This window comes from Microcaecilia unicolor, chromosome 8 (assembly GCF_901765095.1).
Source record: "Microcaecilia unicolor chromosome 8, aMicUni1.1, whole genome shotgun sequence".
NCBI classification, from domain to species: domain Eukaryota; kingdom Metazoa; phylum Chordata; class Amphibia; order Gymnophiona; family Siphonopidae; genus Microcaecilia; species Microcaecilia unicolor.
In genome coordinates this window covers 66,808,423-66,831,511 of record NC_044038.1, presented here as the reverse complement: position 1 = coordinate 66,831,511, position 23,089 = coordinate 66,808,423, and the positions used below count along the sequence as shown (strand labels likewise).

The window sequence follows — 23,089 nt, the reverse complement described above, 5'->3', positions numbered from 1 at the left end:
TAAGAGGAAGGAGATCTCCCAGCCCACAGGTCTCCCCCCCCCCCTCCCACAAACGTAGGGCAGCCATTGGCATACAATATCTTGGATGGTAGAAACACAAATTTAAAAAAAAAACTCAAATCAGAACAGATGATGCCTGTCCCCATCAACTTCCTGCTTCCCAAATCCCAATCAGGTTCTATCACTTTACAAACAATACTTAATGTCTTAGGGCCACTGAAATATCAATTCCTACCCCCCCCCCCCCCCCCCCAGGCATCTTATTACAATGAAAGGCAATAGTAACACAGAAACACAAGAGAAGAAAAAAAATGAAAAGATAAGTATAATCCTTACAATTAAACCAAAACTTAAGAGATTAAACAGTCGACGATGGGAAGACTCCTCGGTCCTCCTGAACTGACCAAACACCAACTAGGCAAGCATCCTCACGGAGAGCAAAGGCAAATCTCTGCAGACTGATCAAATCTCCTCTCTATGTAGTGGATGGTGAGTCTAGATGATTAGCAAATTGGAGTGCCCCCGCAGCCGAGGTAAAGAAGTGGGTCTTGCCTGCATGGAAGACTCCCAGACATGCTGGGTAGAGCAGTGTGAATGGCACCTTTTTCAAATAAAGCAAATTGCAGGCTGTAATAAAGGTCTTGCACCTGGCAGAAACTGCTGCAGAGAGATCTTGAAAATGGTCAAGCAGACACTGTGAAGTCCAAAACAAGTCTTTATTCAAGCAAATCCCAATGTGGCCATGTTTCACCAAAAAGGCTGCATCAGGGGTAAACATAAACAACTAGTAAAAAATAAAACATAAAAATATAATAATTAGAAAATCAGAAATAAACAAAAACGATCATAATCATCTCCATCTCAGTCGCTCAGACCAAGCTTAATGATGGCTGACTCTGGGACCTGTCATCTGACATTTTGCCATCTCCCGTGCAGCTGTGGTGGTGGTTTCGAAGACATAGAGTGCCGTCGAGGATAGCAAGATCCACCACTAGGGACCATGGAACTTCCAAAACAATTTGGTATTGAAACGCCAGTAAGACAGCCCAAGGTAAAGATGTTATATAGGGGCTTCTGGAACATGGCTCTTCGACACCTGCTAGCTAGCACAGCTTTCATGTAACCTCCATCTGATCTGCATTAATTCCCTGAATTGGACATGAGCCAGAGCCTGCTCCCGAATGAGAACTTTTTCCATTTTCCACTGCTGGATTACTTTTAGCTAGGTCAGACCTGATTTGATTGATCTTGTTTGCAAAATAGTCAACTATTTCTTGAACGGAGGCACATGCTTGATGCATATTATCAACATTGTTGGTGGAGGTTAGACTTCTAACTAGGTTTAATATTTTTTTAGGGTTTTATTTAATCAATGTTTATCGTTAAAACCTTTTTCTTTCCCCCTCCCCCTCCCACTGTCTTCAGCTCTTGATCTCCCATGCGTCCCTGGTCTTTTATCTCTCCATTTCAATAAATGGCCAAAAAATAATCTACAAAATACATCAAACTTCAACCAAAAGTGGATTAAAAAAAGATTCAGACAAAAGATTATTGCATCTAGAAGTCAATTATCTCATATCAGGAGGAAAAAGACCTCAAAAGTCGGAAAGACTTTTTAACACCCAGAAAGTCAGGGGTTGGGATAACTGTCTTTATAAGCAATGTATCAATCACGGGCCAAGAAACTTCCTTCCACTAATTAATTTTTTGTATGCAAGTTGTCATCTTTAATCACAAAAATTTATTAATTTGTAAGCAATTTTTTACAGGGGAATAAAACAGCCATATATAAGTCAACTCCCATAGTGACACTTATCTGTAGCGGCTTTTATCTCTCCCCCTTCTCTGTATGCTGACGACACCCAGCTGTATCTCTCCACACCAGACATCACTGCGGAAACCCAGGCCAAGGTATCGGCCTGCTTATCCGACATTGCTCCATGGATGTCCAACCACCACCTGAAACTGAGCATGGCCAAGACCGAGCTTATCGTCTTTCCACCTAAACCTACTTCTCCTCTTCCTCCGCTCTCGATCTCAGTTGATAACACCCTCATCCTCCCCGTCTCATCCGCCCGCAACCTCGGAGTCATCTTTGACTCCTCCCTCTCCTTCTCTGCGCATATCCAGCAGACAGCCAAGACCTGTCTCTTCTTCCTCTTCAGCATCAGCAAAATTCGTCCTTTCCTCTCTGAGCACACCACCCGAACTCTCATCCACGCTCTCATTACCTCTCGCCTTGACTATTGCAACCTGCTCCTCACTGGCCTCCCACTTAATCCATTCAGAACTCTGCTGCACGTCTTTTATTCCGCCTGAACCGATATACTCATATCACCCCTCTCCTCAGGTCACTTCACTGGCTTCCGATCAGATACCGCATACAGTTCAAGCTTCTCCTTCTTACCTACAAATGCACTCAGTCTGCAGCCCCTCATTACCTCTCTACCCTCATCTCCCCTTACGTTCCCGCCCGAAACCTCCGCTCACAGGACAAATCCCTCCTCTCAGTACCCTTCTCCACCACCGCCAACTCCAGGCTCCGCCCATTCTGCCTCGCTTCACCCTATGCTTGGAATAAACTTCCTGAGCCCTTATGCCAAGCCCCCTCCCTACCCATCTTCAAATCCTTACTCAAAGCCCATCTCTTCAATGTTGCTTTCGGCACCTAACCTTTATACCTTTCAGGAAATCTAGACTGCCCCAATCTGATGACTCCTACTTGATTGTTTGTACATTTGTCCTTTAGATTGTAAGCTCTTTGAGCAGGGACTGTCCTTCTATGTTAAATTGTACAGCGCTGCGTAACCCTAGTAGCGCTTTAGAAATGTCAAATAGTAGTAGTAGTAGTAGTAGTAGTTCATGTCAGCCCCCAACCTCTCCTTTCCTTAATATAGTAGCCTAGTTCGATCATGCTTCGCTGCTGCCATCTGGCTGAGCTGTTTCTCTGAAGATAGGAAGCTTGTTTTGCTATTTTAAAATCCTATTCCTTGAATTTACTCATAATGAAAGGAAACCAAATAAAACTGTCCAGCAGTTCTCCAAAACATGCTGATGCTTTACATCACTCTTAATTTTGACCATTGATATTTCCTTTGCTGAATCCTGGCATGTGGTGGCCTCAGTTGTGGTTACATACAGGCTGTTCTGATTGCTGTCAAACATTTCAGATTTTTTTTTAATAGGAGGGATAGGTAGAGAGCTGTGAGTTTATTAATTTCTAGTTGCCAGAGAGAATTAATCTGTGGTGTCTTTGTTGTGTGTGCTGAAAGTTATGCTTTCATCATTGTCTAATCCCTTTATTCAGTTTTTTTTTCTTTTCAAGGTTTGCCACAAAGTAGACATTTTGAAAAGGTTATCCAAAACACTAGGTTTGTATCATGTAGTATGCCATCATCATGGTGCTGTTTTGTTAACTTATGCACCCCTAAATAACACACTCACTTTATTTCTGCAGATACTGACACTTGACCCAGCAATCTTTTTATCAGGATCTGCCCACAGCAAGTTTAGCATAATATTCTGTTAGGTGGAACAGTTGGTTATGACTGGTTCCATACTAATTTTGAATTATACGGTGTTTGCAGCAGGGTATACTATAATTCAGATAACTATAGTGTCTGTTCCCCAGAGGTTTGAGCACATAGCCAAGGGGGTCTTTTACTAAGCTGCGGTAGCGTTTTTAGCTCGTGGTAGAAATCAGCTGATGGTAAACGCAGAGACGCAGAGACGCATATATTCCTATGGTCATCTCAACGTTTACTGCCAGCTGATTTCTACTGCGTGCTAAAATACTACCGTGGCTTAGTAAAAGACCCCCCTAATTAGGTGATGTGTTTGAGGTAGTGACACTTTGATACATATCTGAAGAGGGAGGACTTTTCTAATTTATGTGCTTTCCCAATATCCATTTTTCCACATTCTCCTTCCTTTCCTCCCTCCTGTATTCCCTCTGGTTCTCCTCTCTTCCTTTCATTGCCTCTTCCTCCTGCTCTCATTCTGCATTCATGTGCTGTGTTAATCTAAGTGCTTTGCTGCAGTTTTAATAGCAGATGTGTTTTCTGCAGCGTACAGACAGAGCACCAAAGGATATCCATGTGGATCCTGAAAAGTTTGCTGCGGAGCTCATCAGTCGGTTGGAAGGAGTATTGCAGGAGCGGGAAGCGGAAGAGAAGTTAGAAGACCGCCTTCGACGTGTGCGAGCGGTGAGAAATTCCATAGTTATATATATATATATATATATATATATATATATATATATATATACACACACACAAATTTTTAAGTGTTGCTGCAGTAATGTCAGTGGTGAGTTATTCTCCAGCATTACTGGTTGCACTAAGTAAGAAGTGTTATTTGCTCTGTGTGCAAGCACAACATTAATCTTGCAAATTCATGTATATAAGTGACAAGTTACTCTGGTGTTAACTCATTTCAAAGTATGCAAGTTCTTTGTTATGCTGTCATTACTATGTACAGTGTGCTAAACTGGATTGGAGTCCCACCATGATCTGAGAATTCATGAGATACAGTCACATGCATTCAGTTAAAAAAAAAAAAAAAAAAAAAAGTAACATTTTTTGGTACTATTACTACTACTACTACTACTACTACTATTTAGCATTTCTCTAGCGCTACAAGGCTTACGCAGCGCTGCACAAACATAGAAGAAAGACAGTCCCTGCTCAAAGAGCTTACAATCTAATAGACAAAAAATAAATAAAGTAAGCAAATCAAATCAATTAATGTGAACGGGAAGGAAGAGAGGAGAGTAGGTGGAGGCGAGTGGTTACAAGTGGTTACGAGTCAAAAGCAATGTTAAAGAGGTGGGCTTTCAGTCTAGATTTAAAGGTGGCCAAGGATGGGGCAAGACGTAGGGGCTCAGGAAGTTTATTCCAGGCGTAGGGTGCAGCGAGACAGAAGGCGCGAAGTCTGGAGTTGGCAGTAGTGGAGAAGGGAACAGATAAGAAGGATTTATCCATAGAGCGGAGTGCACGGGAAGGAAGGGGTGTAGGGAAGGACGAGTGTGGAGAGATACTGGGGAGCAGCAGAGTGAATACATTTATAGGTTAGTAGAAGAAGTTTGAACAGGATGCGAAAACGGATAGGGTGCCAGTGAAGGGTCTTGAGGAGAGGGGAAGTATGAGTAAAGCGACCCTGGCGGAAGATGAGACGGGCAGCAGAGTTTTGAACCGACTGGAGAGGGGAGAGGTGACTAAGTGGGAGGCCAGCAAGAAGCAGATTGCAGTAGTCTAAACGAGAGGTGACAAGGGTGTGGATGAGGGTTTTGGTAGAGTGCTCGGAAAGAAAGGGGCGGATTTTACAGATGTTGTAAAGAAAGAAACGACAGGTCTTGGCGGTCTGCTGGATATGAGCAGAGAAGGAGAGAGAAGAGTCAAAGATGACCCCAAGGTTTCGAGCTGAGGAGACAGGGAGAATGAGAGAGCCATCAACAGAAATAGAAAATGGGGGGAGCGGGGAGGTGGGTTTGGGGGGGAAAATGAGAAGCTCGGTTTTGGTCATATTTAATTTCAGGTGGCGTTGAGACATCCAGGCAGCAATGTCAGACAAGCACGCTGAAACTTTGGTTTGGATGCAAGGTGAGATATCAGGGGTAGAAAGGTAGATTTGGGAGTCATCAGCATAGAGATGGTAGGAAAAGCCATGGGATGAGATTAATGAACCAAGGGAAGAAGTGTAGATAGAAAAGAGGAGGGGACCAAGAACAGAACCCTGAGGTACGCCGACAGGCAGAGGGATAGAAATAGAAGAGGATCCACCAGAGTGAACACTAAAGGTGCGGAGGGAGAGGTAGGAAGAGAACCAGGAAAGGACAGAGCCCTGGAATCCAAGTGAGGACAGGGTATCGAGAAGTATGCTGTGATCGACAGTGTCAAAAGCAGCGGAAAGATCAAGAAGAATGAGGATGGAATATTGACCTCTGGATTTAGCCAGTAATAGGTCATTGGTACACTGGGACCTCAAGGATCAGAGCTGCAGTTTTCTGTTTTGAAGTAAGTGGCGGAGAAGTTACTGCTACTTAACATTTCCCTTAAGATTCCCAATTACAGGAAATAGCAAGAGGTGTATTATTCTAATAATACTGATTATAAATTGTATGAGGAGTGCCACACAGATATTACTAATTATTTTTCATTGACAAACTAGGTTGAATCAGGTATGCAAGCAGGTGACATCATAACATGTTGCTGGAACAGAACAGATATCCCAGAGCTGAAAAATTAGTCTAAATTTCTGAGCATGTATGGCACTTCCTGCATGCAGTGGTGCCCTCAGCTCCTCAGTTTTCTTTTTCCACTCAGTTGAATGAACACAAAATAAAACTGTCCTGACCAGGGTTGTTCTTTGTTAAATTGTTTCTTTTTGTTCTTTGCTTTTTCTTTATCCCTTTCGGTATGTCACCAAAGTCAGTGTTACCTGAAATGTTGCAGAAAATTGCAGAACTTTGGCACTCACTTCAAGTATTTAATTTGCTTGGGTGCAGATCGATTGCAAGCAATGTTTTCACACGTCTCCTACTATAGAACCCATAAGGAATACCTCGGTCACCTCTGCAGCCACTGTGATGCTGAATAAACACTGCTTCATGTGCAGAATGAGTAGAAATGGCTCTCTTCTGTGCAGATGTCTGTGAGCTCTGAGTGTACAAGTCAAGAATCTTCCATGGAACAACCTTCATTTTCTGGTATAGTGACTTGAAAAGTGAAGTCATTACTACTACTACTACTATTTAGCATTTCTATAGCGCTACAAGGCGTACGCAGCGCTGCACAAACATAGAAGAAAGACAGTCCCTGCTCAAAGAGCTTACAATCTAATAGACAAAAAAATAAAGTAATCAAATCAATTAATGTGTACAGGAAGGAGGAGAGGGGAGGGTAGGTGGAGGCAAGTGGTTACAAATGGTTACGAGTCAAAAGCATCCAAGAAGATTGCCATATAACATTTAAAACTGACATGAAGGGTAGACTTAGTTGGCTGAGAAATGGCTTGTTGATCTTTCCTCTTGTCCTAACAGCCCCGGTAAGTGAGGCATACCTCTTCCAAATAACACAGAGCATCTCCCCACAAACCAAAACAAGCAGAAGATAGTTTATGTATTCTGTTTCTCATGTTGGAGTTTGTGAGATCCCAAAACATGGAAAGGAGAATTGAAACAGCAGAACTTGAGCTGACCATGTAGCTGCTCTAGGCCGTGACCATGGCATCAGATACAGCTCCTCTCACTGGCTGAGCCGAAGGTATAAATAGAAGGTGCTGGAGACAAAGATCACATGATTCAGTGGCAAAACTGGCCATGCACTGACGCTCTAAAACAAGGGAGTTGGGAGCTGAAAGTCTGGGAAAATCCACTACATATTTCTGGGATAGGCAGCGTAAAATCTGTTTTACTGTCCTGGGATCTTGCTTGTGACCTAGATTGTCCACTGTTGAAAACAGGATACTGGGCTTGATGGACCTTTGGTTTGTCCCAGTATGTTAATGCTTATGTTCTTATTCAGTGCTTTTGTTCTGCAATTTCTTGTTCTTGGAGAGAGCTCTCTGACTGCAGTAGTGGATGAGTAAGGCACTTCATCATTCGCCACCACAGAGCTTTCTTTGCACAGTCTCATTTGCTTTCCCTGCTATAGTATGCTATTGAACCTTAAAGACTCATTGGTGAAGGATTGCAGGGAAGTCTTGGGCAATGTGAACCTGTATGCATTCATAGTGAGGAACATCCAAAAGTCCTAGTTTAATCTTACAGTACCTAAGACGTATAACAAAGCTGAAATGACTGCACTCTCCCCTGCTGTATGTATGGAAGTGCCCCACAAGGTTAGTTATGCGGCAGTATTATTTATTAGGATTTATTTACTGCCTTTTTGCAAAGTATAGAAGGACTCCCCAAATCACATTGGAAGATACCACGTCCCCACCCTTGGTGGTGCACACCATGTGGGCAAGAAGTCTAAGTGAGATGGATGATCTACTGGTAACCACATCAGACTTGGCAGAATTAATAAAAGAAATAAAAATGCTATGTGTGGATCTGAATAAGGTGGTGGGAGGGATCAAAGCAATCTTAAGTCCCTTGCTGATAAACAGAACAATATCCACATTGGTGAGCAGATTGGCTCTAGCATCTCTCACTGTAGTTTCTATTGCTTTAATATTCATATTAAAGTATGCTATAGAATCAAACAGGAGGACCTAGAAGATCACCAACGTTGGAACAACATTAGAATTCTAGGTGCTCTGGAACTAAGATCCGGGACAGATAACACCTTTTAAGATTGTGAAGAATCTTTTCCATCAGTGTGTCCCAGACCATCTAGGTGATCAGAAACTGTATAGAGCCCACAGGTTCTCTGGTGCCGAAAGAATACACAAGAATTCCCTAGAGCAGTTGTTTACTTTCACTGTTTTGAGGATAAACAATGGCTTATGCAGACAACCAGAGGGACAGACTCTGTTCTGTTCATGTGATGTGAGGTTAGAATTTATAACAAGATAGGCACACAGGTGGAGGAACAGTATAAGATCATTACGAAAGTCACAAAGAGAGTAGGAGGGAGTAGGGTGATAGATGGATCTTCCAACACAAACACTTATACACCAGTAGAATCACAGGATGCATTTATTGAAACACAGCTAGGACCCGACACTAGACCATGTTTCGGCATATAGGCCTGCTCAGGGGCCTTCTGATATGAAAGAAATGGAACTAGGTCTTCTTTCATGTGAAACAATGGAACTAGTCTTCTCTTAACACAGAGTGAATAACTCTTCAATAATACCGAAACACTGTCCCATGTTGGGTCCTAGCTGTGTTTTAGTAAATGCATCCTGCGACTATAGTGGTGTATGAATGTTTGTGTTGGAATATCCATATATCGCCTTACTCCCTCCTACAATCCATGTTTGAATTTTTGCCAACTTAGCCTAACTTACTTTACAGAAATGGAAGAATTTCCCCCCTCTCACCCAGATTCTCCAGGAAAGGGGTATCCACTATAGATGGGGGCTTCCAAATTTTGAACTTGATGCATAAAAGCTACGAGTATCTGACCTAGTAGAGTTTAAGAGTGCAGGTAACTCCAAACTGTGTTTGATGCCCCATTGTATGGAGTGGAAAGCATCTACCCTGAAGAGGCAGAAGATTCCTAGCAGCATGAAATAGCTCTTGTTACCCTCCACATCGGATGAAACTTATGAAATAGAAGATTCTAAGAAGTGACAGTAAATATACTGGATTCAAAAACTACCAACCAGCCACACTTTATCATGGAGACTTAGAGGTGATTAGCATAATGAACTGCTGACTATTTTATTATTTATTTATTTTTTAAAAACTTATATCCCACTTATATCCTATACGGCTGCTAAATAAAGCATACACAATAAAAGTATCATTCAAAAATACAAACATGAAATTCTGCTGAAATCATTTTACCAATTCCATCTCATTCTCTGCTATCACTATTCATTAAAAAATACCTGGACAAACAGCTGAGTTTTTAATAATTTCTTAAACTATAGAACATTTGAACACAGGCGTAGCTGACCAGAGCATTCCACATCAGTGGTTCTGCTACTGCAAATGCTGAACCTCTTGTTACAGTATAATGTGTAGCTGTCTCCAAGTCCAAAAATACCATGGCACATTAGCCATTAGCTTCTCTGCTGCAGTCTTCTTCATGTGGGCAGGCAGCCTATGAGTGCTGATGCCCGGGTGAAGACTGCAGCAGAGAGGATTTTAAGGTATGCGGGGTGTGGGACATGGAGGGGGGGGGGGCGCAGCACAGGGGGGTGGAGGAAGATACACCCCCTTTAAAACTTTCCTGACTATGTTACCGGTGAGAAGCATATTACATATCTGCCTACTACAATATTTCAGAAAGTGGTGGCCCTACCATTAGGCCAACTGAGGCGGGGGCCTCAGGCGTCACTCTCCATAGAGCGGCATCTCCCCCCTTCCCTCCTCAACCCTCTTCCTCACGTTTACCTTCTTTATTTCTTTTCCAAAAGGTAGCAGTGGCAGCAATTCCCACAGGTTGCCCTGCTGCTGGCATGGGCCTTTTCTCCCTACTGTGGCTTGCATCTTGACGTAACTTCCTGTTGCCTCAGAGGTGGAACGTAGTAGAACGAAGAGACTGGTGGCGGGGTAGCATGTGGGAATCACTGCTGCAGCTGCCTTTTGGAAAAGAAAAAAAAGAAGGCAAACGTGGGAAGAGGGTTGAGGAGGGCCAGGTGGAGGCAGGGGCTGCATCTGATCCCTACCTCAGGCGGCAGATTGCCTTGGGCCACCCCTGCTTCAGTAGCCTATTAGATATCATTAATTGTATCATTATACCATTTCTGCAAAAACTTCAGTGGCTACCAATACAGTACAGGGCTAAACTTAAAACCCTGTGTGTGATCTTCAAGGCCCTTAAAGGAAGTGGGCCACAGTATTGTAGAATAGGATCTCCCTCTACATACCTCCAAATTCACTAAGGTCCTACTAAGTAGTATTCCTAACTACACCCTCTCCAAAGGTCATCACTAGATATGGCGCCTGCCAGTGAGTCTTCTCCAGAGTAGCCCCTACACACTCCCTGAAAGGGTTCGCTTCAGCACAAGATTTTTTCCACTTCAGGAAACAGGTGAAAGCCTGGCTCTTCTCCCAAGCCTTTAATGGAAGAAGCAACTAACCAGCTAGTCTCAGCTACACAAGGACTAAAACTGGCTGCAAATACAGTACTTTTTCAGGACTTGCATACCCACTTCTACCGTAGTTGGGATTATTTTCATGTACCTTTCTGATTTCACATGCAGCTTTAAGTTACCTCCCTTATTCTCTAACTCCTGTTACTCTACCGTATCAGTCTATAAGCTCCACCTCCGCTTACACTCTACTGTCCATTAAGATGTTTTATTTTGTATTGTGTTGACGTTATAAATGGCATACCATGCCATAATATGTACTACTGTTTGAATATTTTTTTCTATTGATATTGTCTATTGATCTTGTTATATCTTGGATGAATTACTTCAAAAAGGCATAACTGAATCCCAATACATAAAATAAATCAATAAGTAAACTGTATATCGTATATCTCAGTGCTCTCTCTCTGCCTACCATGCTGTAGTTGATAGCCTTCCAGCTTCCCATTGTCCCATCATTTCATGTTTCATGAAAGGGCTTCTCCATGTTAAACTGCCACTGCAGAAGCCCCTGGTACCATAGGGCTTTAATTTTTGTAAAACAGTATTCATAATAATCATTTCACATTATAACATCCTAAACCTAAAAAAAATACAAATTAAGTATTACAATCCCTTTAAAATTAAATTCTTAGTTAAGAAAAATAAAAATTGTTATTAAAAAACAATCAGTAAGTGGTATAATATTGCATGAACAGCTAGGTAGTTATGCACTTTGGAACTGCATGTGTTTAGAATATTTTTTCCCATACTTTTATACAGTTAGCTTTATTATAGAAACAATAGGTATGTCGTTTACACTTATTTCACTTGGCTTGCAATTAGTAGGAAGTGCTTATTACCCATATTTTGAGCTGTTGTCTTTCTGTTGTTTTTTACAGGAGGAGGAAGGGGAAGATGCAGATATCTCGTCTGGTCCTTCTGTGGTTAGCCACAAACTGCCTTCATCCCAGGCTCTGCATCACTTTAACCCTCGTTACTCAGAAATGGGCTGCATGGGAATGCAACTACGTGATGCGCACGAGGAGAATCCGGAAACTATCCTGGATGAACATGTGCAGCGGGTCATGAAAACTCCTGGCTGTCAATCTCCAGGACCTGGCCGGCACTCCCCAAAGCCACGTTCACCGGACAGTGGGCCTCTGGGGAAAGCAGTACCAGGGACCATGGGAACCATCCCACTGGGACATGGCAAGCACACGTCCAAGTCTGGAATGAAACTGGACCCAATGACATTGTATCACCATAAGCATGTTTATCATCACATGCATCATCATGGTGGCATGAAACCAAAGGAGCAAATAGAAGCAGAAGCCACTCAGAGAGTGCAGACCAACTTACCTTGGAATATAGATTCACATAACTATGCAACTAAGTCACGCAATTATGCAGAGAGCATGGGTATGGCACCTAATTCAATAGAGTCTCTTGGATACAGGTGAGTGTCGAATTCAACTGCTTAACAAGCATTATCACTGGAAAGGTCATTGTCAGAATCAGTCTATAATCAGTGCTGAGAAGTATATTGGACACAGGAGTCAGAGAGTGAAATGGTATTGTATTCTTGCTTTTGGGAGGTGAGGGTGACATATTAGACTTTGTTAATTTGGAGTGAGGATGACTGGCTGGAATGGATGCACTGGGGTGAGGGTGACAAACTGGACTGACTGCACTTTGTTAATCTGGGGTGAGGTTGACAGGCTGGACCGGCTGTGCTTTGTTAATGTGGGGTGAGGTTGACAGGTTGGACTGACTGCACTTTGTTGCTCTGAATGGGGTGACAGGTTAGGCTGGTTGTACTGTATTAATCTAGGGTTAGGGTGACAGGCTGGAATGACTGTGCATTGTGTTCTAGGGTGAGGGTGACAGGTTGGAATGACTTTGCATTCTGTTACCCTTTTTAGAAAATTCCAATATGCATATTTCAAGTACCAAAGAACATCTACCACAGTCTAGATGAATGGGTTATACCCCTCTACTAGCAGATGGATCCGGAGAACAAATGCTTGTGAACCTTGCTCCTACTCAATTTATCTCCTGCAGATGGTGGACGGGTATCTTGTGCAGAGTTGGACTGGTTCTGGGTCTTATTACTGGGCCAAGTTAGATTACTGAGTCCCTGATTGAGTTAGGCAGGTGAGAGGTCCTAGCCCTGTATTTCTCCCTCTGACCCTAGTATTTGGGCAGTAGAGCGTGTCATGAGCAATCTCAGGAACTCTGCTATAATCTTTTCATTTAACTTTTAAGATGAAGTGCATTGTTAATCTGTGTACGGGAACCCTCTCAATACAGAGCCTCAGCTAGTGACTCATTTCACACGAGGAGCTCACCTCTCTGATTCACCAATAATCATCAGTGGCTCAATCCTCACATTTTAGTATTTTTCAATGTTTTTCAGTTTTAACCTTAAAATTTTAACACTTTAATCGGTAGAATAGACTTATCTTAAAGGACCAGTTGCTGACATGGGCCATGTTTTGCAACTAATGCTGCTTCAGGGCTCAGTCCTGCAACATATATTTAATTGCATATAATATTATATTAAAAATGATAATTATGTATTTAAATTCTCTCCCATACCTCCCGTTCTACAGCTTACTGTTCTCCACTGCATATGCTCTCAAGATGGTGTCTGTCTAAATCTGCCCAATTTAAACGCTATCAAATTGGAACCCGGTTCTCAAGATGCCCTCTTTAAAAGTGTTACTTGACCCTCCCAGCCAATCGAATATCTGTGAACCTTTATATAAGATATTCCTTTAGGAGTGGAGGAGTGGCCTAGTGGTTAGGATGGTGGACTTTGGTCCTGGGGAACTGAGGAAGTGAGTTCGATTCCCAGCACAGGCAGCTCCTTGTGACTCTGGGCAAGTCACTTAACCCTCCATTGCCCACCGCATTGAGCCTGCCATGAGTGGGAAAGCGCGGGGTACAAATGTAACAAAAATAAAAAAATAAATATAAGAGAATCCCTGTTAATCTCCATATTTGACCCCAACAGGAAGATGATATTCCATGTGAAAATCCATTTTTGTTCTTTATAATTCAAAAGACAGTCTTTGTCCCCTCCCTCCCATCCAATCATGATCTTATCTGTGACACGCCACCTAATGCCAGTAGGAAGATGCCCCGTATCCTTCCAGTGAGCCACTAAAGGAGCTGATACAACTTCTTTCAAGATCCGGGAACTATATTCTCCCAATCTCTGCTTAATGGGCCTGGAAGTTCTCCCGATACAAATTAAATTGCATGGACATTGTATCAAATACACCACATAATCGGATTCACAAGTGGTGGTAATTCTTGCTGCCAATTTAAATTGGGTTACAGGGTGAATCCATTCAACCCCTAGAATCGTGCTGCTGCACCATAGGCAGTGACCACACCCCCTATGGCCTATAATCGATCCCTCCTCCCTCTCATTAGCTATACGTTTATAAGATGACAACTCCCCTATAGTCCGTTCCCTGCAGTATGCTATTAGGGGGGGATTCCTGAAAACATTTATGAATGGACAAAAGTGCCAAAATTTAAAAAATAGGGAGGCCACTGCTTTACTCATGCTGGAATAAGGCAATACTGCCACTAATCTGTCATTTGAAGATTCAGATTTGTAGTTTACTAATAAGTCTCTCTGGTCATAATGTGCTCACAAGTAATCTTTGTGGACCACTGATAGCGGATAACTTCTGGTCAAAAAGCGCTGGCTGAAGTCCCATGCCTATATCTCAATTTTTTTCAAGGAAGAGCAAATGCGTTGCACTGACTAATAGATAAACTAGCACCATAGTGAAAAAATGGACAGAGTGGGTCAAGTGCTGTTACCATGGCGGCAGCTGCTTACACAACTCTAAGCAGAACAGCCAGTGTATTGGAAAGTTAGACCACAAGAAGGATGTTGTAATTCCTGTGGCTGGAGCTTATCTCAAAGCTGTTGCAGTTGGGCCCAGGTAGCTTGGGAGTTGACTCACATGAGATATCAGGGTCCCTGCACATCATGGGAATGTCTTATGAAAGTGCTGGCTTATCTGTGGCTCTCTCCAGTCCTTGATCTGGAGGGAGTTTTTGGTAGGTCCTCTGTCTGGTCAGGGTTCTCTTGGCTTTCAAGAGGGCCAGGGATCTTTGGTGTTATTGAGACTTAGTTTCCCTTGAGTTTGTCCTGTTGGTGCTTGGGACTTCTTGCTGTGCCAGAGAGTAAAGGAAGACAACAGGAAGAAACCCTCCACAAACATATATTACACTCGCTGAGATGACTGGAAGAGATAACACCAAATGTATTTTATTAAAAAGCTGACCCAACTTGGCCAGATTTCTGCATAAATGCCTGTATCGGGGGTCGTTCTGAGAAGTGTTGGTAAGGAATACTCATTTGTAATCATTGAAAATTGAAGTGTGAATACATTATCTTTGTAGCCTGTGTTTTGCAGCCTTTTGGAGATTTGTATGACCCTTGATGCAGGCATTTGTGCTGAAACCTGGCCGAGTTGGGTCAGCTTTTTAGTAAAGACAATTTTATGATATCTCTGGGTTGTCCTCTCTTCCGGATACCTCTGCTCTTCTAGTCACCTTTTCTACGGAACAATCTGCCCCCATATCTCCAGGTGGAACTTTCTTTTCCAAAATTTAAGGCCCTTTTAAAAGCTTATATATATATATATATATATTTTTTTTTTTAACAGGCATGTACCATGCCACTTAAATTGGGCATAGTTTAGCCCAGTGAACCTGCACTACCTCTCTGGTTATATGTTCAGAATGACTTTAGGCTTTAGATTTTATTCTCTGAGGATTGTTGTATGGCTGATTTATTCTTTCCTATTTGATTATGGCATTCCTTTCTTTATGTTAGAAAAAAATAATACAAAGCCGCTGAGACCTGTTCTAGAATTTTTGGGATATCAAATAACTAATAAACATAAACATAAACAAATCAGGCCATCTGCTTCCTGGTCTCGATGGCGAGGGATGTTCCAGAGGACACTCAGAGAATAGTAGTAGCAGAGCCACAAATAGGCTATGCTCTTTGGTACCCAAGGAAAAAGAAAGGTGGAAGTTGCCCCAGATGGAGGCCTCCATTTCTGTGGAGACCAGCAACACTGCTATCCCTGTGGAGAGAGAGGTGCAGAATCTTCAGGTTTGGAAAATAGAAGACTTACTGAAGCAGGCTTTTGGATTGCAGCCCTTTGCAGTGGTCACATGTCTCAGACTTGGCCATGCTGGGTCCAGCAGCTGTCTTCAGAGAAAGCAGAATAAGCTCATGTGGAGAAGGCATAGCATGCGTGGGGGATGTCTCATGCAATCTATTTTGGACTTTCACCAGAAGAATGGTAGTGGCAGTTTCAGCAAGCTGATTCTGGTGGCTCCAGAGACATGTCTTAGTTAGCTTCCTTTTTGGGGAAAGCTGCTTTTCAAGGAGGATCTTGAAAAGTTAAATATTTGAGAGAGTCTAATGTCTAGCGGTTGCTGGAAGAATCTGTGAGGCTTGTCATTGTTCAGACAAGGGAATGTCTTCCTTCCTGGGCAGATCATACTCCTCTTGTTCTGAGAGGTCAGGAGGCATGAAGCCTGCCAGAGCCTCCAGAGTTGCCCAGTGATGGACTAGGTGTCCCCTCCTTGATCGAGTGGATAAGAGGCTGATTATCCCTCAAAAGTAGACCCAGATCATATCAAACTAGAGGGTCTCAATGTAGTATAAAATGTTTGATTTTGAGTTTTCTTGCTTTCATCTCTTTTAGCCACTTTTTAGGTGCCTTTATAGTTTTGCCTTGCCAGGCTGTGGTCATGAGAGCAGCAGTGCTGAAAAGACTGTTACACTTGGGAGCAGCAGTTCCCATGCTGGAAAGAGTGAATGGGCAAGGTAGCCATTCCTAGCCCTCTATTTGGCCTGTTTATCTGTCTTGAATAGACTGTAAGCTTTGTTGAGCAGGGACTTTCTTATGTGTTTGTGTACAAACACGTAGTAGCACTATAGTAATAAGTAGTAATAGTAGTCTCCCAGTGATGTGGAGTCATTGCCAGAGGAGGCTGTAGGACACCCCTCCTTAGTGGTATTAGAAGAGTCCTATATTTGCTTGTTAAAGAATGAAACTTAAGAGGAGCAGGCTGTGTTGGTTCTCTGTCTCCATCTGCTGGTATCCCACTCATCAGGACTGGCATGATACAACTAAAGAAAAAAATTAGCGTAAGTACATAAGCATCGCCATGCTGGGACAGACCAAGGGTCCATCGAGCCCAGCACCCTGTCACTGACAGCGGCCAAAAGAACAAGCAATTTGTCCCACCCATCCTAGAAATACTGTATTATTCCCTTGTCCATTCAATAACATTCTATGGCTTTTTCCTCCAGGAAGCCGTCCAACCCTTTTTTGAAGTCCGCTAAGTTAACCGCCTAAACCACCTTTTCCAGCAGCGAATTCCAGAGTTTAACTACGCGTTGAGTGAAGAAACATTTCCTCCAATTTGTTTTAAATTTACCACAAGCAAGTTTTTCTTTCATTGTGTTCTTCTGAATTGATAAACATTTTGTTCTGACTAGCGATAAACAAAGGATGGGCAATTGCTCCAAGAATGTAACGGAATAGTCACTACTAAGGCGTACTCTTCCAAGACTCTTTCTGTTCGACCTTCCTCTGCAAATCAAAAAGCACTGCTTTAAAAAAAAAAAAAAAAAGCACAGAGCTTAGAAGAGTGTTGTCCTGTCTCATCTGGAGCAGCAAGAAAGCTGGTGAATGAAGTGTTGCTGTCCTCCAGTTCTGTACTGTTGAGAAAAGGAAAGTTTCATAATACCCACCATGAATTTAGTATTGCTGGAATGGGAAAGGGAATATGAGAATTATTAGGCATGTTTTGCCTCAGATGATAACACCTGGTGTCTGTTCATGCTTCCGTCTGTATGTATATCTTTTTTTACACATATGCAAACAAAGCTATGCATAGGGATGTAGGATGAAGTGGCCAGGAGCCACCAGAATCAATAGCATCAAATGTGATAGCTGACCATCACAGCAGGTGGGGAGCCTGATCATTGTTTGCTGAGGAAGTTGAAGGTGGAGAGAGCAGTGTTGTGGGAAGGTGGAGAGAGCAGTGTTGTGGCAGGTGGGGATGTCAAGCCTGGCCTGCTGAAGAAAGCAATAGCCCCAGGAATGGAGATTGTGGTTGCATTTGTGGAGCCCGTCCCCTTGTGCTGAAGCAGTGGAAGGCAGAGAGCACAATGTCACAGCAGACGGGGAGGTAGATCCCTATCTGCTGAAGAATGGAATGGCTTTAGGAGAGAAGATCATGGCGGCAGTTGGGTAGCCCGGCAATCTGCTAAACAAAACCAGTATGGGGCAGGGCTGTGGAGTCGGTACATAAAACCTTTGACTCGACTCCTCTATTTTTCTGCTGTCCGATTCCTACTGATATTAGGCTTTAAGGAGCCCTTTTACTAAAGCTTAGCCCATGCTAACGGACATTAGCACACACTAAATGCTTCACATTTTATACCAGTGGGCCATGTGGCACTTAGCTGAGCGTATACTATTGTCCATTTGTGAAGGCTATGCTTTAGTAAAAGAGCCTCTAAATTTTTTGTTCTGGATCTAAAGTACTGGTAAATATAACTTGAATTCACCAGAACAAAAAAAAAAAGTATAAAATGATAAATTTACCATATATTTTATTTTTTGTTACATTTGTACCCCGCGATTTCCCACTCATGGCAGGCTCAGTGCGTCTTACATGGGGCAATGGAGGGTTAAGTGACTTGCCCAGAGTCACAAGGAGCTGCCTGTGCCTGAAGTGGGAATTGAACTCAGTTCCTCAGTTCCCCAGAACCAAAGTCTACCACCCTAACCACCAGGCCACTCCTCCTCGTAATGTAAGGTTTTATTTTGAAGCCAGAGCCAGTCGGTACATTTTTACAACTCCGACTCCAACTCAGTTCCACCCAAAGTCACTTCTGATTCTAACACTACACCCTTGTATGGGGAAGGAAGGACAGGGTAGGGCTTCACCCCCAACTTATGCTAGGGCTTCACCCCCAACTTATGCTGTGCTTGCTGTAGGCTCAAATCCCTCCCTCATTCACTTGTATCTATAGAAAGGCGGTATATCAAGTGTGGAATAAACACAAACGTAAACCTCCATTTACTTAGTTTCTGGCAGTGCTCCTTCATCTTCAAGTACACTCATAAGTACCACCCTACCCATGTACTCACTTGACCCCTCTACTACTTCTGACCTTCCCATCAACTCACTCTGCTGGTCTACTTTTCATAGCACACCCATCCACTTACTCTGCTACTCATAACCCTTGCATCCACTCATAATCCCACATAGTCACTTGGTCTCCTAGAACTTATAACCCACCATTCCCTCGATCGCTCTCCTGCCACTAATGTCCATTCATTAACTCCGTCATTCAGTCCACCCTGGCACTCAGTGGCCTAGTGGTTAGGGTGGTGGACTTTGATCCTGGGGAACTGAGGAACTGAGTTTGATTCCCGGCACAGGCAGCTCCTTGTGACTCTGGGCAAGTCACTTAATCCTCCATTGCCTGCCGCATTGAGCCTGCCATGAGTGGGAAAGCGCGGGGTGCAAATGTAACAAAAATAAATAAATAAATTAGTCTGTCACTTGGACCTCCAGACAATCATACCTTCCTATTAACTCATTCATGCATGCCCCCTTTCACTCAAAACCCCCACCATTAACTCAATCATTTTCCACACCCCCACCACTCATAAACCCCATTAACTCAGTCACAGCTCCCTACCATTAACTCTGTCACTTAACCCCTCAACCACTCATAAGCTCCACCATTAACCCAATCACTCAGACGCCATGCCAATTAGTTACACCGCAACCATGCACTGTGTTAGTGAAAAACACCATTGTGCACCTTTCAACTTGTTTGCTTTATGTGGTACTGTAAGTCCACGGAAAGAGAAGGCCTTGTAGGCACTATTTTGAGTATTCCTGTCAGGAGTTCCAAGGTGCGTCTTCCTGGTGAAGTGTCATAGAACTGCTTCCTTTTCAAACCCAGGATATGGAGACCTGTGGGCTGGAGGACTACCTGACGTGCTCTTTGTCTCATTGCAAGATCATTGTAGATGCACATGTCTGCATTTTTTTCTGCTTCGTGCACAAAGAGGGAGGAGATACTACACAGACTGCAAGTCCAGTCTTCAAAAGCTGAATTGATCTGTTTGGTATGGAAGGCACCCCCTTCAACTTCACTTACTTTATCCATTAATTCTGATGCTCATAACTGACTTAAAAGGCTTCCCCCCCCCCCCCCCCCCCCCCCCTGTTTTGCTTGTTATATAGTCGGTGAATTCACCAAAAGACACTAAAAGAAAGACATCTTAGTATGGCCTCCGTTGTCTCTTTTCCTTCTTTCAAGTAGTACTCTTCCAGTTTTTGGAAGGAAAACTCATACTGAATACTCTGATTCAGAGCCTGAAGGGGATTACTAAAGAATACTTCTCTTTTGTTCGTGTCATATCAGTCTAGGCAAGTGGGTTGTGCCCCTGCCAACAGGTGGAAACAAAACGAAACTGCTTGTCTTTCAAAGTCTGTATTTTCTATTTCCAGCAGTGGAACAGATATCTCAAGTAGTGTAGCAAGGAAGAGCGTGCTCCAATGACAGAGACCTGCTGGTTCTACTTCCAACGTGGAGCCTAGGACCAGGGCCAAGGTGCTTACAGGCACACCCAGGCTTAGCAGCTTTGAACTTCTGCAGATTGGTGGTGGTTCAATGATATCGCTTTCACTTGTGAGGGACAGGCAATTCATGAGAGGGACCCATTTGTCCATTCCAATTGAAAATGCGGTATCAAAGCACCTCCCCCTACCAGTTTCAACATTGGTGGAGACTCCTATGTAGCTCAAGGCTGCTTAGCAGGAACTGTGCTCACAGGGAGTAGCCAAACAAGTGGCTTATCCACCCTGTGCCCTTGGGAACCAGTTGTCCTAGGGCTGGGTTGCCCCCCAAAGTTTAGGAAGAAGAGAGATCTAGGAGTATACAGTAGTAGCTTCTCCCCCTTTCTTCAGCAGCCCTAGCACTGCATAAATATAAAGATATAAAATATATATAATTTTTTAAGGCTTTTCCTGCAGTAGTGATAGTGGCACATGCCAGCAGGATGGAAGCTTCCCTACCCCCAAGTTTACCAGGGTCAGCTGAAAGGTGATTCCGTTGTACAGTATGTAAGAGCTGGTGGCAGAGATCCACGGCAGGCTTGTTCTGCTGCCATTGTAACAAACTCTCTGACTCGGAGATCAAAGTATATCCCAGGAAGAAGCTGCTGCAGAAAATTTCACAGGTGGGGGAGGAGTTCAGGGAGACTATGAAAACATGGTTCCTTTGGCAAGCTGTCCTCTGTGCAGTGAGGGAGGTGCACTTTGGTTTTTGGGTTGTGGCAGTTGGGGGAGGGGTAGTTTTAAGTAGCGCTGTACAGAATACGAATAGCAAAAAATATTATTCAGCTGAATACAAATACCGAATACAAATAATGGGCATTGAGCTTTAACATAGCAAATAATAAAAGAAGCAATGTGAAATAAGGACCTGGCAGAACCCAAATAGTGGCAAATAGTACCTTCCCCATTTCTTTCTCAATAGCAAATTATGGACTTTTCCTCCAGGAACTTGTCCATACCTTTTTTTTTAAACCCAGATATGCTATAAGAACATAGTTTATTTTAGTAGGATTTAGCACAGTAGAGCCTTGGATTATTTGAATTTAAATCTCTATTCGGCTGAATACAAATAATGTATATGAGGCACTGTTTGGGGCTGAATTGAATCGAATACAAATATTCGATACAGCCCTAGTTTTAAGGGTGAGAGGAGTTTGGTAGTGTTGGGACTATTACGGGGGAGAATTAAGTTTGAGTGATGGGGCATTTTGAGGATTTGAAGAGGGAGAAGCAGTTTGAAAGGAGGAATGTGAAGTTGTATGCTGTAAACCAGTTTAAAACTAGTTTGTGTTAAGCAGCATATTAAGTAAATAAATCAGATGCTGGGAGTGCTTCGCCTATAGAAATACACGACCATTTTGGTTTTTTTTTTTTGGGGGGGGGGGGGGACTTATTTCTCTGGAACCCATGGCTTCATAAGATCCATTTTCAATCTAGTGTTTTTGTTTAATCAGTTTTTGCCATGTGCCAAGTTTCATCCCATTCTGTTAAGTTTGGATTGGAAAGAATAAACACCAGACAGATCATACATGGAATCAAAGTAAAGTAGTCCTGGCTAAGTAGCTTGATAATTGAGTTGAATTAGCTCAGCTTTAACCTTTGACTGAATAAGCATTATTGCTGACATTCTTCTTTGTTAGCATCTGCATGAACTTTTATGCAAAAGTTACAAAAAATGTAAACAGGGAAAGCCTTTGCATACATAGACTTTGCCAACGATTTATTGCTGTAGGAACCAGCTGAAAAAGATTGGAGACATATGAGTATGTGAGAAAGTATGAATGCATACCATCAGTTGGTTAAAAGAGCAAAAACTGCAGGTGATTCTGAATGGAGCTGGGTTTCTTTGGACAGGTGTAGCAAGTGGTGTGCCTTAGGGGTTGGTGCTTGCAGCAGTAGAACATACATGTACAGGGTATTAGGATTTGATATATTCTTTTCTGTGGTACAAAGTGGTTTACATTTATTATATTCAGGTACTTCCTCTATCCCTAGTGGGCTCACAATCTAAATAACTCTTTTATCTGCAAATACAGCCAAGTGGTAGGCCCAGTAACAGCAAGGGTGTAGACTGATTGTAAGGAAAGATGCAAACTTGTATGGGCAAGAAATTGGTAAAGAAGCTTCAGATACATATCAAGTGATGTGCCTTGGCAGTGGGAACAGGTGTGCTGTGTATAAAGTGGCTGGTAATTTAATTAGCATTCTAATATGGGAAAGATCTGAGTAGCATTCACATTGTGCTGACATTTGCAGCTAGAGCACAAGTCTGAGCACATCAGTTATCAATTACATTAAATGAGGATTAGCAAAAGAATTCTCATATTCCACCGGTATAAAAGGGTGTAGTGAGCAAATACCACCATATGCATAAGTTATGACAAACCTTTATTAAAAGACAGCAAGTTTTACATGGGGAGGAAGATTATATGTCTGCTGGTGGCTGTTGTGGGGAGGACACAGAGGTGATGTGATTGCTGGATGTCAGTATTGAAAACCAGTTTGTACGTCAGGTGAACAAGATGTTTACTTTTGGTAATATACAAATGACAGGAAAATATACCCTGAAGTGCCAAAGGTGAAATTTTACTTAATTTTGTGGAAGAACTGTATAATGTTGGGGTGATTGCATACTGGACTCTTGAAGTGTTCTTTGTGATGTTCATGGTTGTGTTAAGGAAGTAATTGGGAGGTTTTT

General features: G+C 42.8%; 1 protein-coding gene across 2 annotated transcripts in view; it reads left to right on the top strand.

Annotated features, from left to right (window-relative positions):
• Nucleotides 1-23,089, top strand: part of AXIN1 (axin 1) — a 109,466-nt gene that overhangs the window by 72,502 nt on the left and 13,875 nt on the right. For both annotated transcript variants that reach the window (XM_030212526.1, XM_030212525.1), the window contains exons 5-6: nt 4,068-4,205; nt 11,592-12,148. In XM_030212526.1, the coding sequence (XP_030068386.1) occupies nt 4,068-4,205; nt 11,592-12,148 (695 nt within the window). The remainder of the gene's footprint in view (nt 1-4,067; nt 4,206-11,591; nt 12,149-23,089) is intronic.